At 37.9% G+C, this 17,966-nt stretch overlaps 1 protein-coding gene across 6 annotated transcripts in view; it reads right to left on the bottom strand.

Moving 5' to 3' along the window:
* TAFA2 (TAFA chemokine like family member 2) overlaps positions 1-17,966 on the bottom strand; it is a 177,110-nt gene that overhangs the window by 22,895 nt on the left and 136,249 nt on the right. For all 6 annotated transcript variants that reach the window (XR_002866088.2, XR_015285554.1, XR_015285555.1 and 3 more), the window contains exon 3: positions 445-597. Coding sequence is in view for 1 of the 6 variants with exons in the window: in XM_086884575.1 (XP_086740701.1) it covers positions 445-597 (153 nt within the window). In the remaining 5 variants the exon portion in view is untranslated. The remainder of the gene's footprint in view (positions 1-444; positions 598-17,966) is intronic.

Below are 17,966 nucleotides of genomic sequence, written 5' to 3'. Positions count from 1 at the left end.
GTAATAGGTCTAAAAAGATTAAAAAACAGACTGTGTTCTGTTTGTTTGCTTGTTTCTTTCCAGTGAGATAAATATATAAATTAGATTTAAGACTGTAGCACATGAAAATCATATGCTTACGTAGGTTTTGCATAAACACTTTTAATTAAGTGAATTTCAAACAACTCCAAGAGTCCTCTTTTACTTAGATCAAATTTAACCTCTCAAGAGGCCTCTTTCACTGGCATCTAATAACTTTGCTTCGCCTTTCCAGAGACCAATAGCAAATAATTATTTTTTCCATCTTCTTCCCATTCACCTTGGACACCCCCTCCAAAATGCAGCTTTCCTACCCTTATTTTAAACAGTTAACTGTAGTGAAGTGGCCTGAAGTGGCCCTTATGACCTTAAGCCAGCAAAAACTCCTAGGAACACAAAGAAAGGAAGCAATAGAAGGAGTCGCACCATCAACACAAGAAGGAGCTGCCCGGGTGGTACCTGCTACCTGCCCAGGGAAGCAGGAACACTTCACTGTCTGTGATCTTTCTTCTATCTTATTCTTATTGCAGCATCTGTGAAGAGCCACCACTTCACATGTCCCAGTTTTAACATGGTGAGCTGTGAAAATAAGAAGATGAATGATTTGATAACTTTGAGAAGTAACATCATATAATTTCATTTGGTTTTGTTTTTTTAATTAGAAATGCATTAAACTTGGCTCTGTAAGGCAATCTTTCACACATGAAATGAAAATTGCAATGATATTAACACTAGAATGAAGAGTTGGTCTCTTCTCCAAATGAAGTATAACTATCTCAGGAAGAAAACACTGGCTAAAGAAGAACAGTTGGACAAGGCTGCGTATGGGCCTGTTCTAGTGAAGCAGGAAGCAGAAACATAAACTAACCTAGAAACTACATTAATTTCTGGACTCCCATAAACAGCTGTGTATCGCTACCAATATTTATTTTTTCCCCTATGGGAGAAAGCTTGAATGTATATCAATGCTAAAATACCCATACATGCATATGTTTTCAGAATCCGTATCTCCAGTCTCTATGCCCAGAAGACACTTTGACATGGCATCCCAAAACCTTCCTACAGGCGGACAGAGAGCAACCAGCAGGATACAGAGAAAACCCTCAAATGAAATCCAGAAATAAAATCTATTAAGGAATCACACTTTAAATTTTTCTACCTGGCACTGCAAAGTTTGGGAACATGGGGAACCAAATTTTTCAAACAAGGAAGGCAACAGGACAATCTTCATTATTCCATATCTGTACCTATCACTCCTATTCATGCTGCTCTGATTACCAGAATCATACTGCTGGAGCCCAAGGAGAAGATCAATTTGTTAAGAGGAGAGTTACCAAAACACCCTTTCTGGTTCAGCAGCCAGTTACCAAAGGATCTGGAGTTTGGGAAAGGTTTTAACCGAACTTTCAGAAGTTGTTTATACAAGACGAGATATTCCTGGGTCCTGATATTCCTGATAGTTAATTACCATCATAAAAAAGAGAAAAAAGTCTGAACTTTAGCTGATATTGACCTACAACCTTGTATGGGCAGGAATACTAATTAAGTGAAGCAATATGTGTCTGCTCCTTTAGTTCTGCTGCTACTAAACTTTTTTGTGTACTTTAAGCAAAGCGTGTGTACTGAATGCTTCAGCTACCTTTAATATTCCTGATGTCAAATGAGAGCTTCTACAAGGAGAAAGCCCTAAGAACAGGAGCCCAACACTGATGTTTGGATTCACTCTGTTGTTAGTTCACAGTGTCAGCTCCTAAAAGGCCAGAGGAAGGGACAAAACTGGATGTGGGCAATGCACCCCATGAATTTCCTAGAGGCAAAGGCCAAAGATAGCAATTAGACTCGAGTCTTCATTAACAAAATATAAACTGCTGGACATATCACTGGGGAATTATGCATTTTTCAGCATAACAGATTCCAGTGAATGGTCTGTGGTCTTTGTCATCACTCAATATATTGTACTATGCCAGGTTTGATTATACTCCACCACATCATGCTGTGCCACAGCTGAAATGATATAACACAATGCAAGGAATTAACCTATGATCCATCATATTTTGATATGCGAAAATGTTACATTTAAATCAAATATCTAGGAGGAAAAAAAAACCTCTTTTTACACAAACACTGATGTTCTTCACTTTCTAACTGTAATTTTTAATTCAATAGAGGATGAGAAAAGCAATTCACACTATCTGCCTGAACTTTGCAATTTCTCTTATTTTATACCTTTGATGACATTGAGCAAACATTTTTACAACTACAAGCATGGGCTGCCCCAAAAATTACTTTTAATTCTTTTCCAAAAAATTCCACTTGTATACATGCCAATAAAACAATTTAAATAAATACATTCTTTTTTTTTCCTTCATAAAACAGTTGTAAAGTTCTCTATTTGTGAATAGGAAAAAAATTATTCTAGGTTATATTGGTTATGTATAATATATAGCAGAACAAACACATCCTGCTTTTGCAGGTTCACATCACCTTTAATTTTTATAGGCAATTAAATGTCTCATACCCACTCATCCTAACACAAATTCAATAAATTGTTTTTTATGAAAGGTACATAAAAAACCTAGATGCTGAATCTACAAAAGAAAGTAAATTTAGTGGTAGGATTAAGAAGATAAGGTAAGAAGGTTAGAACTTCAAACCACTTACTTTTTCACTATATTAGTTTTAATTTGTATTCTGTATATCACTGATCCTGAAATTCATTGTTCTCACTCTCTTATCATATAGCTTTACACTGCTTTACTGTGTCTACAGAAATGCCATAATACCGCTAAGGGAAAACAAAGTACAACATACACCAGTAGCCATCAAGAATGAAAACCAGTTAAAAGAGCTATTGGAAAAAAAAAAAAGAAAAAAAAAATTTAAAAAGTAATTTTTAAAGCCTCCTCTATAGTATTTAGGAGGAGAAAATCAGGCATTGTAAAAATTTTATGGAAAAAGAGTGCAATGAAATTAAACAGTCACATACAATACAGAAAAGCATTTCAAAGGGTGAAAAGACATGAAAAATGGAAGAGAACAAAATATAACCACATACTATAGATAGTATTTGGGGAATCTTTAATAAAGATGCTTTGAAATTTTCTGGGTATAAAACAAAAACATTTTAGAAAAACATACAAAGACATTTCAAATACTGAGAAATCTAGGCTAACCATCATCTAGTTTCTATTTGACATATAGAAAATGCCAAGAAAATTCCTTGAGAGGAAATATAGGGATTTCAGGTCCTTAAGCTATCAAATAATTAAGTTCCAGTGCAGTAAGTACAGTATCTGTCACATTTGTGTGAAATTAAAGCTTCTATGCAGTAGATAAAGGATTCCCTACAACCTAAAACAAATTACCTCATTAAGCCACTGGATCATTCCACAAAAGGAGGATAGTACTTTGGGAGATTCACATTTTGTCTTTGTTTCTTTTCCTCTTAGCAAAGACTTCAAAGTAGGCTGCTTGCTTTGCAGAAATTGTTTGAGGAACTGAATGTCATTTCTGTAATCCTACAGAAATTCTTTATTCAAAGCCACTGCAAACAGTATTTCATTTGCTGCTAATGCAAGTAGCCCTTCCTGCAATCACTGTGGAGAGGTACTGAATAAAGAGAATCAGAGATCTCTCTGTGTACAGATTGAAACGTTTTCCTGATGATTATACAAAACATAATATACATATAAATTATGTTCCAGAAGATCTAACACTGTATCGTAAGAGGCTGGAAAACAGGCATAACTATATCTCACCCATTAATAACATATCCTGCAATTAACCTGCTTCTTTTACAGCTTTTTTTCATGTAGCAAAATCATCAATACATATCTCATAAATCATAACCAGAAACTTCAGTGATCAGTATCGTGTTCCTGGAAAAAACTAAAACTAGACAATTACTAGTCTTCATTTGAGATAAAACTCTTCTTGTTCTTTCATTGTTCCTTTATATTTCTTTCCTTCAGGTGAATAAAATTTCAGCCACATTTGTACAGCTCATCTGGCACTAAATTATGACCCTTACTCTTCTCCTTTTGTGGGAAGATTGCTCCATGGAAGAATAGCATTTACTATTCAAGATTATTATTTTGCAATTCAGCTCACAAATATGAATATAAGGTATTTAGTGTAGGTATGCAAACCTTGCATTGAATCAAGAAAATCTCAATACCATCATTCATCATGATCACCTTTTCCTAGCCTCAACACTTAAACATTGATATTCAATTCTGCCACCCATCTGCTCAGTCATTTGTATCTTTTCTTTCCTGAAAGTTGCACAGGTCATGCATCAACACATACACTGGCCATTGACAAAGAGGAAGAAAGTATGTTGCCAAGAGCTAAACAAAATAAAGTTACAGCCTGTTTCTGTCTTTAGGATCCCCATCATTGCAGTGGCCACATATAAATAGCAAGGAAGAAATATCAAAAAGGTTCTATTACAGGCTCTCTGCAAAGACACTGGCGCAGCTGGGTGATACAGTTCAATCCATCTAATGACTAAGAGCTACTGGAAGCAAAAGAAGATCCCTTATCCAGCAAGACATCCCTTGCTTGCGTGAACAATCTCATTTGATAGTGTAAGCCAGGGATTTGGACTGGAAGAAAAATTTCCCTTTTTTTAGGGTTAGTTCTCTATCAATTTAGCTCCTACAACTGGGTGCAGAGACCAGTGAAAAGCATTTTCAGCCAAAGGGAAGAGGAGGGAGCTGGCAGCCACCTGATTAACTACTGCAGAATCAGCTTGCAAGAACTGCAGCTCCGTACTCTTACATGAAATAAATGTATCTTATTTTATTCTATTTCAGGTAATGTTTTTGAGGTCACAAAGACTATTTAAAATCTGCAAAGCTTTGTTTGTTTGAGTCTATGGTATAGTTGAAAAAAGAAGCATCAGCCATAAATAGAAGAATGGAAATTACATTTAGCCATGAGTCTCAATCCACATTGCATCTAATATATTATACACTTTAGACTTTTTTTCATCTAGGCTAGGATCAGGAAGATGTCCCATATGAAATACTACAGTAATCCAGTCTTTAAAAGTAGGTACATATGCATTTTTTATTCATGTAAATCATATCCACATTAACGATTATAATGGAATTACTCTTTTAAATAATCATCTGTAAGGGAAAACAGACAGTATTTCAGACATTGCCAAATTACTTCATTCATTTCCCTGAGTGATTAGTCACTATTCTTTACCACAATATTAAAACAAACGTGTGATTGAGTGCTATTGGGAAAATAAATAAAATTAGTGGTTATATTATCCCATTTTCCCAGAACAAGTTCTACATCACCGTCCTACCCTTAAATGACATGGGGAAAAAAAAGAGGGCTTTCTTGTTCACATAATTTATTTGCTTTGTTCGTACTGATTGACAAGGAGAACAAATGTAGGTTCTTTTTCTGCTATACTTCAGCAATTTCAGTATGTCATATCAGTCTCAGTGTGTCACTGTAGAGAGGAAGGATACAAATGAACTTGCAAAATCTCCCCCACACACATAAAACACACACTCCCACACAATATTATTGCATTTTTTTCAATATTTAATAAGTGTTTGTAGCTGCCATTTCTAAGCAATCAAAATCTTACATAACCACAGCCAAGTCAGGATTTCCATCTAAACTTTCCCTTTAAATGTCAGACTAAGATATATGAAAACAAATACACTATCCAATTTCTTCATTCAATTAGTTTTAACATACTTTGATATTTTCTAGAATATCCATATAACAGCTGTTAGGGAAAAACTTGAATGCAGTTTACTTCTACTCCACCAGCAATGGTTCTGATATTACTGCAGTTCTGTGATGTAAGGACACAAGCAATGTGAAGCTTTTTGTTAAGGATGAAACCTTTGATTTGACCAGTCATTAGTGCAGTTGGAAAAAAAAGCAGCCAAGATTTTGGGAACACAAGCTCCAGTTTTCTTTTGTGAAGACAAAACAAAGAACAACTCTATTTCAGCTGCATGGGCCAAAGGGAGAACTGGCAGCACAGACATCGGGAAAAGGTGTCTAACTCCCAAAGCAGCGCTGGTAGATACACAGCAACCTTAGTGAACAACCTTTAAAGATCAAATTCAAAGCCTTTTGAACTCAATGTTTTTGGTTTGATAGGTGCTTTTTCGATCGGAATGTCAATGACAGAGTAATTTATTTTTTTTTTTCAATAAAGGTGATAGCTGGATTTGTAACTGAGATATTTATTCAGATGATTCAATATGCAGCACCTTTTACAGTGATTGAGCAAATGATGATATATAGTCTAGACACATGAAAACTATGGTGAATTAAGATTATGAAATCAAATAAAAACAAAGAGAATTGTATCCACAAGGGTGTTTTTTTTATTTTGTACATTTTTTTAATTGATTTGAAAAACTTATGATATTTTTTTAAAATTGGGAAAATTGTCAAAAACAAAGCTTTGTTTCTCTTTTAAAAACTTACTTGGTGCTCCTCTTTCTGTTTGTTGGTTTTTTTTCCTTGTTTGGCCAGTGAACTGAAAAATCAATTACAGACACAGCAGTAATTCCTGTGTCCTCAGTGGTGACAATGAGGCATGACACAGTTGTGGTGCATCTCAGGAAAGGCACTCATGTTGCTTTATTTTCAGATGACACATGGGGTTGTACTACAGTAACAGCAGGACAAAAATGCTAATTTTGTGCTAACCTATTCTACACTATCACAGAATCATAGAATTGGTAAGGTTGGAAGGGACCACAGTGGGGCTCTGTCCTTTTGACAACCTCTCTTCAGATACTTATATGCATTGTGTATATACAAGCTGTCAGGAGCCAGCTGTGTTTCCTTGTGGCCAAAAAGGTCAATGGTACCCTGTGGTTAGTTGCCAGGTCGAGGGAGGTGATCCTGCCCCTCTACTCCACCCCACTGAGGCACATCTGGAGTGCTGGGTCCAGTTCTGGGCTCCTCAGTGCAAGAGCTCCTGAAGTAGATCATACAAAGATGATTAAGGGACTGGAGCATCTCTCTTACGAGGAAAAGCTGAAGGAGCTGGGCCTGCTCAGCCTTGAGAAGAGGCAACTGAGAGGCAACACTCGTCAGTGCATATATTATACATTCCCATACACTTATTTCTGAAAATCCTACAAACACATCTTATTGACAGGTCTTATTTACTGTATTCATGTTCCCATGCTTTGTGTCTCAGCTACAGTTATTAAAATTACTTGTTCACTTTGGGCACTTTGGGCACTGAAAATTCCAGATAGAGTACAATCTACTTACACCAGTGAAGAATCAATTTAGTTTAAAAGTACAGCCTTGTTTTTCATTTGTCTTTTACTCTGATGTCTCTTGCATCTCGGGATAGATTCTCAGGTGAATTGCTAAAGAAACCATGGGTGATTGCTTGGAATATTTTGCAGTGCCACTTGTAGGCAACACACACACACAGAAAATACTGCTAACTGCAGCTCCTCCCAAACTTCTTGGATTCAACGTGATGTTTGCTCTCCTGAGAAGATCATTTTAAAATAAAGAGTCATTCTTGATAAGTGTTTATTTTGCAGATGCTGACCCAGCTCCTCTACCCCTCAATTAACCCAGTTAGTCCACCTGGGTAAAGGATGATGAGCGGAGTTCATATGACAACGTGCCCACAGCATCTCTGGTAGCCTTTAAAACCTGAACTAATGAATGGTTTGCCACAGTCACATTGCCAAGCATAATCTTCAGTACGGTGCCAAGGAAAAATCTCATCCATCAGTTTGTCTGCCAGCCATCATTTACAGCCATCTGTATGGGAAGACATTTTCCCTTTTGGAAAAAAAACTAGGATAACTACAATATAGGCACTCCCTGGAGAAGAGCTCACTAATGAATCTGTGAGATCTAGACTCAGATATTCCCATAGCAAAATCTATGCACTGAAATGGACTTCTGAGTTATCTCCACTATGAGAGGAAAAGACTTACTGGAATAAAGTAGCAAGCTGGCATAGTCCCAGCTGTTCTCACAGACAAAAGCACTTCATGTAGGATCTCTTGGAGCTGGGGAGCCCACAGACATCTCCCAGCCTTACTGAGGCTAATTGTATTCAATCTGTCCTCTGGAATGAGTGAGCCAGTCTTACTCAAATAAGCTTATCTCCTCTCTCTCAGAAAAGTCAGTGCCTTTTTATGACAATGGCTACAAATTATTACTTCATACCATTCTTTTAGCCAAAGGAACAGAAACTCAAAACACAACTGATTTTCAAGTGGCTTGAAGGATAATTTCCTCATCTTCCTATGATCCCACTCAGCCTAGAGTGTTGCCCTCCCTATGTCCAACTTTTTAATTTTGAAATCAGGTAAGCTCTAGGTTCACAAAACCACAAAGCATTCAGAGACAAGATTACAAGTAGCAATCATGTTGGGTGTTTCCAGCTCTTTATATGTCCATTCACTGGAAGAGGAGTAGAAGAAGCTTCTGCACATTATGCCAGTCCTCACCTCAAGCTGGGCTCCCTGACTGCAGCCTGCCTGCCGGGTCTTACCCCAACTCCCACCGCAGGTGCCCAGAGAGAAGCTGCTCCACCATAGCCACCCCATTTGCCAGGCACTGGAGTGGATGAGAGGATGATGACAGCTGAAAAAGCTGTGTGTTTCCTTATGGGACAGAAATGGAGCCACTTTACTTTTTGCAGATGAGATGCTTCCCACATTTCTCTAGCAGCTGCGAGCTGACACAATCCATGAGAAAGTTTGTGTAGAACCAGTAGAAAAACACTCAGGGTGAGGTGCAGTTTATAAATACTACAAGTCAAAAGCCCCAGTATCTCTGAGGTTGTTATCAAACATGTTAAGCAAACGATATATTAAAGTGTGCAGACATTTTGCAAATTACCAGGCTGATGCTTGAGATTACTAATTATATGATTTCACAGAGAAAAAAGACTAATCCAGCTTTCAGGACTCAAAAGAACATTTGGCACAAAGACTTTTTATTCTCTCATACTCTCTCTTTGGGCATTCTGCCAAATATCTCGACTCAGCAAGAAGCAGTAGCACATGTCTCAGCACAGACTTCAGCCTTTGGCAGAATACAAAAATCCCCACATTTTCTCCTCAGTCTCAGAGTGTCAGAAGCCTGTAGTTTACACAATTATGGGCGATATATTTCCTGTTCCCCTAGATGACTCTCATTATTGATTTTCTTTTCTTTCTAGCTGATCCAAATGGTCACATTGTATAGATGACAAATTAACATGTTCTCAGGGATATATTTAAAAAAGAAGGGTGCTTCTACCTCCCTGTATTTGCATAACCCTCTGGCACAATAACTTCACCCTAAGTAGTGCCTTAAGAAAAATATTCTGTGTGGAAGTCTCTATGGAACAGGATTAGTGCAACATGGCAGAGAGGTGTGTTCAGCAGTGCTTTTAAACAGCCTGCCTGCAGCCTTCTCATCCTTATTAAAAATTATCTCAAGCACTTCAGGTGCCTCTATGGAGACAGCAGCCAAGCCCCAGGGAAGGGGAACCATGATTTCCCCAAAGAAAGGTGCAGCTGTGTCCCTGAGTTATAGCTCCATTGCAACACACTAACTGCTTATATGTGATCTTTCTTCTGCAATTAAGATATTCATTCATTAAGGTCCTAAACTACTTTCACAGAATCTTAGAATGGCCTGGGTTGGAAGGGACCTTAAAGATCATTTAGCTCCTACTTCTCTGCTGTGGACAGAGACACCTTCCATTAGAGCAGGCTGTTCAGAGCTCCATGCAAACTGGCCATAAACACTTCCAGAGATGGGGCATCCACAGCTTCTCTGGGAAACCTGTTCCAGTGCCTCATTGTCCTCAAAGTAAAGGATTTTCCTAGTATCTAAATCTATTCTCTTTCAGTTTGAAGCTATCCCCCCTTGACACTACATCCTCTTGTAAAAAGACCCCCTCCACTTTTCTTGTAGGTAAAAGACCTCAGTAATAAGATGGCCAATTCATATTAAAGCATGTCAACAAGAATTTCATTATCAAAGAACTAGTGTTTTATTTCACTTTTCTTTTTAAAAAATTATGCTTATCACCCCTTATTCAGCCTATGCTAAGATTTTTCAATCTTTGAAAAGCAACAGTCCCCCAAATTTATGTTGAAAATCTAATAAATGCCACCAAATAAAGAAAAGTAAAGAGAAAACCATGACTTCCAAACTAAGTAGCCCAGTTGTTTCTTTTTTCCCTGGAGGTGAAGATGAACATCACTTGTTTAATATCTATATTGAAGAAATATTAATCTGAAGAGCCTTGCTATAACAGAAGCACTCTGGGATTTTAGTGATAACCCAATAGAAACCAGTCAGTGAAGTCAAGGTAAAGTTTCTGAAAATTCTGCCAATGTGAAAATTCCCATTGTAAAAATCTTCCCAAAAATAATAGTCAGAATGATAGTCACTCACTATCCCTCTTCTATGCAGTAAGGTACTTATGTAAAGCAGTGTACTCACTCTTTTTAAATGAAAATGTACCATAAGGTACTGAAAATATCTTTTAATACCCATATGTACATATACATTCATCACATAAATATGTGATGACATTTAACATAATATCTAGAAAAAGCTTTTAGTATTTGAAATTCCACATTTTAAAAGCTATGCAAGATTTTTGCTCACTTGCTTGCCTGATCATTGGTTCATTTTATTTTACACATAGTTTTAGATGGTGTGTTAAATGTTTTTGTTGTGGGGTTTGGTTTGGTTTTGGTTTTCCTCACCTTATTTATTTTCATTACTGGATAGAATGTACTAATATAAAGTTTCTTTAATTCTCTAATGTATTTTTATATTTATAATGTATTTTTATAATATATCACATTCCATTTTTCAGCTCTGTAATGCATTTTTACTTAATCAGTCAGTTAAAGAAAATTATCAAACACACTTTGAAATATTCCTCCCACAAACCACAGGCACATGTAGACACATTCACCTTACTGACAACTGTATAACTGCTTTTTTGTTTCATTTTTCCTTTTTTACACCCCTGCCTCCTAGGACTTCCCCACCGTCCTTCAGACTCCTCCATATGTGTTTAGAGACACACCATAGGATGTCCCAGTGCACAGTTCACCATTTGAAAGAAAGATCTTAATTTTAAGTTTCAGCTTGCTTCTTTAGAGCCCCAGGCAAGCTCTTTGAAGTGCAGAGTCAGGAGGGAAACTTAACTCAGGCCTTTAGAAAAAAACTGCTAACAAGGCACATGCCTTCTACTGTGAAATGCCTTCGTTTGGAGTGATCTCCCCTGCCACAACCTTCCCTCTACATTGTTGATTCCATATAAATAGAAAGTCTCTGAGCCAGAGGTATGATGAATCAATAAGGATCTAGACAGTCTATGAATTGAAACTGGATGGCCTGGGAAGAGGCTGGCTATTCTTCATGAGAGAAGAAAAGAAAGCACATTCCAAAAATCCAAGTAAAAGAGGAGAAACTGCCAGGAGAGCCATTCAGAGTAGTGCAATGATGAATATTTTTGCCCAAGGATTCCCAGTAGATAATACTTTCAGATAGGTCTTCTGGCTGAAAAGGTACCTTTTAAGATGCTCCTAGCAGACTCCCTGGCATTTGTTTCTAAAGGAACTATGATTAATAGAGGTTGTTGATAAGAAACATACACTCATAGCTACCCAAAGTCAGAAGCTGCAAAAATAGCACAGAACCCAGAACTCCAGAAGTGTGCTTTTGTATCATGTAACTTCTGAACTATCATGTAACAAAAGCAGCTGAAATAATTCACACCTTCAAAAAAAACCTATTCAAAACAACAATTTGGAAAAAAAAATCATAATTACTCAGGGACGTTTTCAGACAATGAAGATATGGCCTCATGTTAGGCATCTTAATCCTGTATCTATATGGAAGCTCATCCACTGCATACAGGTATGTAAGAGGCCACACCAGGCCAGCTCAGGATCCTCTTGCCTGCCTATCCACGAAATAAGCCAGGCACCTTGTGGAGCTAGACCACTGCTGGGACACAAGTACAGAGCACAGCTTACTGGGCAGCTCTTGGACAGGAGTTTTCTGGGACTATACACCTGGAGCAAAATAAAAGCAAATTATTAGGAAACTGATTTTCTATTACCCCAGAGAGGTCAAGCCTCCTGCATTGAATATGAGACTCACAGACCAGCCAAGCAAGTCTGCCTCCTGTCATGGAGCAGAGGGAGGCCTATGGTCCTGTGCTGTTCCTGCTGAAAGGGCTGGTGAAGGGGCCACTGCTCAAGCTTCCAAATAGGTCCAGCTCCCACAGCTCCTCCTCTGCCATGTTACCCAGCACCCAGACCCAGCATTCTCCCACAAGAGCCAGAGAAATGCTTCTGCAGGTGCATTTATTCTGCAGATGCCTCAGGAATGAGACACTGTCCAAGATGTTATGTCAGTGCCAGAGACTGGGCTTGCCAAAAGGAGAGTCCAAAGAGGCATTCACAGTGTTCATATCTTTCTCACCATTGTGAAAGTGCAAAGGGGGAAAAAGAGAGTGGTTGGCTCTCTGGGAGATATGAAAACTAAAAGGAAAAAAAGAAAATTTTAATGCTTTCATTTTAATGCAACTCTTGCCACTAGGATCTTGCAAGGAAGACAAATAGGCAAATGACCTACTGCACATAAAATTATAGCATTCGCTACTGGCTGCATACATTTTTATGACTGCATACTCTTTGATCTTTTTGCTACTTTAATGTAGGCTTTTCCTCACAGAGGTCAACATTAGAACCTCAACACCTCAGACCTCACATTGCACTGAAGTGTGGTTTTTACTTAAATAACTGTGAGATTGGGTAGCAGTTGTTATCTGTGGGCTGTTTTGACTCTTTCAAAGTCCCAAGTGCAAAGCTGAATGCCACATACAATACATCGTAGTGCAGTGTATTTGTCTGCCAGTGTCTAAAAATGTGTCAAAAATGACAGCAGACTACTTATAAATATACATGGGGCTGTGCCTCTTTCCAAGGTTAGATGAAATTGTAATGGGGAAATAACTGACTACCCACAATTCCTTACAAATATCTACACTGCCTCACAAAAAAATATTTTTACTGCTTTAGTTCTAAAATGCACACCAGAAAAAACACAGTTATTTAACCTGTCCAGGTCCACAGCACTGATATGCTGTGAAGGGAGCCAAGTGTAATCTTCTTTAGCCTGTGGAAGACTGTCACAAAACCCCCAAAAAAATTGTCTTCCCCTTCAATTCACCACCTTAAAAGCTCAACAGCAAGGGGATGCACCAGAGGATTTGACAAAATGCCATTCATGAAACAGCTTGTCTGATCACATACAAAAATCTAGCAGGAGTTTTATCTTTACAGGGCTCACAAGTCAGGGATATCTTCAGAATAATCTTAGCACATTTCCTTCAGGTAGCAGATCATTGTAAAACAAAATAATAAGATGAGGAAATCAGAAACTGAAGGTACAACTGAGGATGAGAAGAATGACGCAATACTGAAACAGGCCTAACAGAGACTAGTGCTCTGTAATAACGATGTCTGCTCTAAGAATCATAATAAATATGCATAACTAAACCAAGCTAAAATAGATCCACTGGTTTATTGTCCTCTGTAAAGTTGGATTTTAAGATCTATGGAGTTTGCCAGGATGCAAAAGAATCACATGCACGTCCAAATAGAACACTTGAGCAAGAGGAAGAAACACACTCCCCTTGTTTTTATTTCAGGAGCTTTTAAAACTTTACTAGTTATGGTACTAGCATATCAAGACTGATTTTCAAAGTTCTCTTCAAACAGCAAACTTTCTCCTTCAAAAAAAAAGAAAAAAGGAGAGAGAGAGAAACTTAGAGGACTCAGACATCCTGGATTTAAAACACATCACTGATTTATTTCTTCATTGTATTAATAAAGGGACAAAAAATAGTCTGGAGCTTTTAAATCCTACTCTACAATTGTAAAGTAGGATTTCAGCACTTTTCTCCAGGTTGTCTGAAAGAAAGAAATCTCTTTTTCCCATCAGTCTTCTCTTTAATTATTCTTAATTGCTATGCATAAACCTAGGAGAGTTTTCCATAAAATAAAGTAAAAAATAAATGCCAAAATACCATAAAAAACTTCATTAAAAACTATTGAAATTCTTACCCCCTAATGATTATTGTTATGAAAAATTGAGTGATATTTTATAGTTTAACACCCCTCTCTTACAATGACTCTACTAGGATAAGCCATAATTTGGCATTTTCCTACACTTTTAGTGTGGGTCATAATGCTGCTTAAGTGTAGACTGCTGCATTCCTAGCACCCAGCAGAAAAGCAAATTAGTTTATAATCACTCCTACAGATCTGTTCTAAAGATAGATTTTTAGGAGAGCTTTTCTGGCAGCCAAAAATAGTCTGATTAGTGGGACCTTTTACATTTTTTTTTTTCCCCACACACCATTATTTAGTATGACAGTTTTAAATGAGAACTCTTCACGGGATTTATTGCATATCTAGGTTAAAAATGTTCATTAGGCTAATTTGTATTTGAAAACAGAAACAAGAACTGGAGTTTAGAAATATATTTCCTTCAGCAAAATAATTATTTTTAAAAATACTTTCAGTAATTACTGTCAATAGTGTCCCATTGTTTATTTCAGAAAGATGAAAAAATAATGAGGCTAAAATGTTGCCTGTGATGAAATAAACCACATGTACTGTAAAAATATGAGTATGATTTCCGTATGCCATTCAGAGTATTTTAATTTAGCTTTATTCTCACTTTCAGAAAAAAAATACCAAAAGCTTAAGTTCTAAAGGCCTTTACCACAAACCAAAATTGTTTATATCCTATCAGTGGAGGTCTTAGTCCAAACTAATTGAAATATATTTGCACCTTGCTATATCTAAAAATATTTTCTGCTGACTGATTCTGAACATTTTTTGATACTTCTACAACTAAGAAACATCTGTTCTAGAGCATGGCATTTTTATAGGCAAATATGCAGTGCTCCTTTTTGGTTTTTTGGGATTTTTTTGAAATATAATTTTAAATTACATCAGTTTAAAAATTCTTTCTTTTTCTCTAACACTTGGAGAAAAGTACTGAACAACTTAATTTATTGCACACTTGTGAAGTAGAATCTACCCCCTCTCTGCTGGCTATGTGCTTTTCTTCAGTCATGTTCCTCTTTACAAGGTGTTTTTTAGAGTAAACCCAGGAAAACCTAATTACAATGGTGTTGTGACAAAAGAAGGGTGGGAAATGTGTTCTGTCTTTAAATCTCTGCAGAAAACACATCCTGCAATTTGCAGGGCAAAAATTGAAAAGTCATTGAAGTCATGAAATAAGACCACTGAGCCCTGTGTTATGGGGTTCCTCCTGATTCCCCACTTTTTTAGTGTTTGTATCCGATCCCATCCTCTTCCCTAACATTAGGAGCAGGACCTGAGTACACTTCATTCCTGCAGTCCCCCAGGAGTCATTTCCAGGACTGGTGATCATCTAAACTATACTATGAGCAGGAGTGGCCTAAGGAGGACGAAAGGTTAATTCTTTTCTTAGATGTTTCCAGGGCACAACCTCTGCAGGATGCCCTTTGTCTTCTGCAAGACACCTTTCTGGCATACAATGTTTTGTTACAATGAAGGAGAAAATATGGACCATTTACTTTTCATAATTGAGATTTTCTGGATTTTCACAGGTTTTTACAACATAAACATAGACGTAGGATGCAGTACTTTAAATCTCCTAAGACAATTTTTAACCAAAACTAGCAGGAAAAAAAGAGATTTACACAGCTTTCATATGCACAGTGTGCAACAGTGTAACATGATGGCACAAAATTACTCTTCCTCCTTTCTTATTTAAACTTTTATTTTCTCTCAGATATAGTCATTTTTGCTCTTAATATCTCTGGCAGATGTTCTGGGGTGAATGAGGCAATTAAGAATCCAAAATTCCCATTTCTTCCAGATGCTTCTTTTCTCAATGTTCACACACTGGATATATATTTACTTTCCACTCTGTGGTGTGTAGCAGTTAGCACACCTTCTGGGTTTCATTTCACAAAATTTCCACAGTTAATCTGACACATGCCAATGCATCTTAGATGAAAGTTTAGCACCAGTAATATTTTTTTTTCTATCAGTAGCATATTTACATAATTGAACAAAGTTAGCCAAAGTTTTACAAAAGTACTTTACTTAAGAAATATCTTCATTTTGTTTTTCACAGGTACAATACTTTCTGCTATCTGTCTGATTTTTAAAACTAAATTTTTGTTTTCCTCAGTCTTTCAACTCACCAAAGGAATCTAATTATGGTTTTAGTCTTTTCTATGATCAGTTCTATTCACTGAGATTGAACTGCAGGCTGAAGTGGTTTATCTTTGCTCCCCACTTATCAGAAAATACATAGCCTTGGGTTCAAAACCTAGATCCAGAACAATTCTGACCTTCTCAGTAATTCAGACAGCTCTCCTCTCATACACAGCTCTGGAGCACAGACTCAGCTGAAGCAATTCTAATAACTTGCGCCTAAAAGTACAATGGCACAATGCACCCAAGATTTGTGTCGTTCTTAACAGAATAGTTTTATTGTGTATATCCTTTCTGCAGCTCTGCATTCACCCAAAATAACCCACACATTCAGGTTTATACTTCAGTCATTCAAGGGCACTTGATATTGAAGCCTGAAGTATTTTGCAAAAAGAATTCTAAGTCTACTGCATTTACTTGAGAACAATTTGAGTACAAGAGTAATACAAATCTATGGGGAAAAAAGAACAAGACAGGCTTGGCAGCTCCTGCCTCAGCCTCCTCATCATTACAGACAGAATTCTTGCTCAGCCTGGTAAAAAAGACCTGCACAAGGCAAACTGCTCTTTTATGATTTTCCTGCTTTCTGTCATCTGAACCCCCAAGCCAGCCTCCATCCTTCAGGAAGTATGCCGCGGCTTTGCTCCCATCTAAGTAGAGAAGTGGGGTTTTCTTGGACACAGTTAAATGGTACTTTCACACTCCCAAAGGAAAGGTCAGAATTTCACTACTATTTCTCTCAAATTTAAGGGTTCTTCCAGTCTTTCTCTGCATGCACACAAATAGCTTAAGGGTTGGTGCCAAAAGGATGGGGCCAGACTGTTCAGTGGTGCCCAGTGGCAGGAGAAGGGGCAACAAACAGAAACTAAATCAGGAAATTCAATCTGAATATTATGAAAAACTGCTTAATGTGAGAGAGTGTGAGAGACCGAAATGCTACAGTTAATGGCTTAAACATTGTTACAAAGGATATTTTGCCCAATATGGCAAAACTACAAAGAACCTTTGAGCACTGAAGCCCACTCCTCCCTGAATATGCCTCCTGACTGGAGCTTTGGACTGTGAGTTGTCTAAGGGAACTTGAGAAAAGATAAAGGTGACACCATATTCAATTATCTCAGGTCTAGGGAGAAGAAAACAAGAGTGAGGGAGAAGAATGTATCCACAAGAAAACCAAACCCAGCAGCTGTCCTGAAAATCGTCTCTGCCTGGGTTCAGGAAGGCCACAGCCCACAGGCCTCTGCTTAGGCCAGGTTTGCACACTCCTGGTCAGTCAGGGGAGAAGGAGAGCTTTGGGTGTGTGGAGTAACCTCTGGTCAGAGGCTGTGAACATCCATCCTCCCTCACACAAACTGGCTCAGCTGTAAAACCTCCGACCCTGGAAAGGCCACTTCCATGAGACATTCATGTGAGAGACAGCTGAGGGGGTGTCATCATCCATCAGAGACTCCAAAGCTCCCCCCAGGCTCATTCCTGAGGCCTCACACATGACCCAAGTGGCACAACAGATCCAGAGTGACAAACTCGTCTCCCCCAGGGGAGGCACCTGGGGCTCCCACCTTGCCTGAACACATTTTAATCCATTGAACTCTGTTTCATCACCACCTTGCCACCAAGACCAGAAGAGGAACAATGGGACACCATCAGGTACCATGGAGTGGTGAC

Source organism: Cyanistes caeruleus, chromosome 4, assembly GCF_971803275.1.
Source record: "Cyanistes caeruleus chromosome 4, bCyaCae1.hap1.1, whole genome shotgun sequence".
Taxonomy (NCBI): domain Eukaryota; kingdom Metazoa; phylum Chordata; class Aves; order Passeriformes; family Paridae; genus Cyanistes; species Cyanistes caeruleus.
This window is presented reverse-complemented; position numbering and strand designations above follow the sequence as displayed.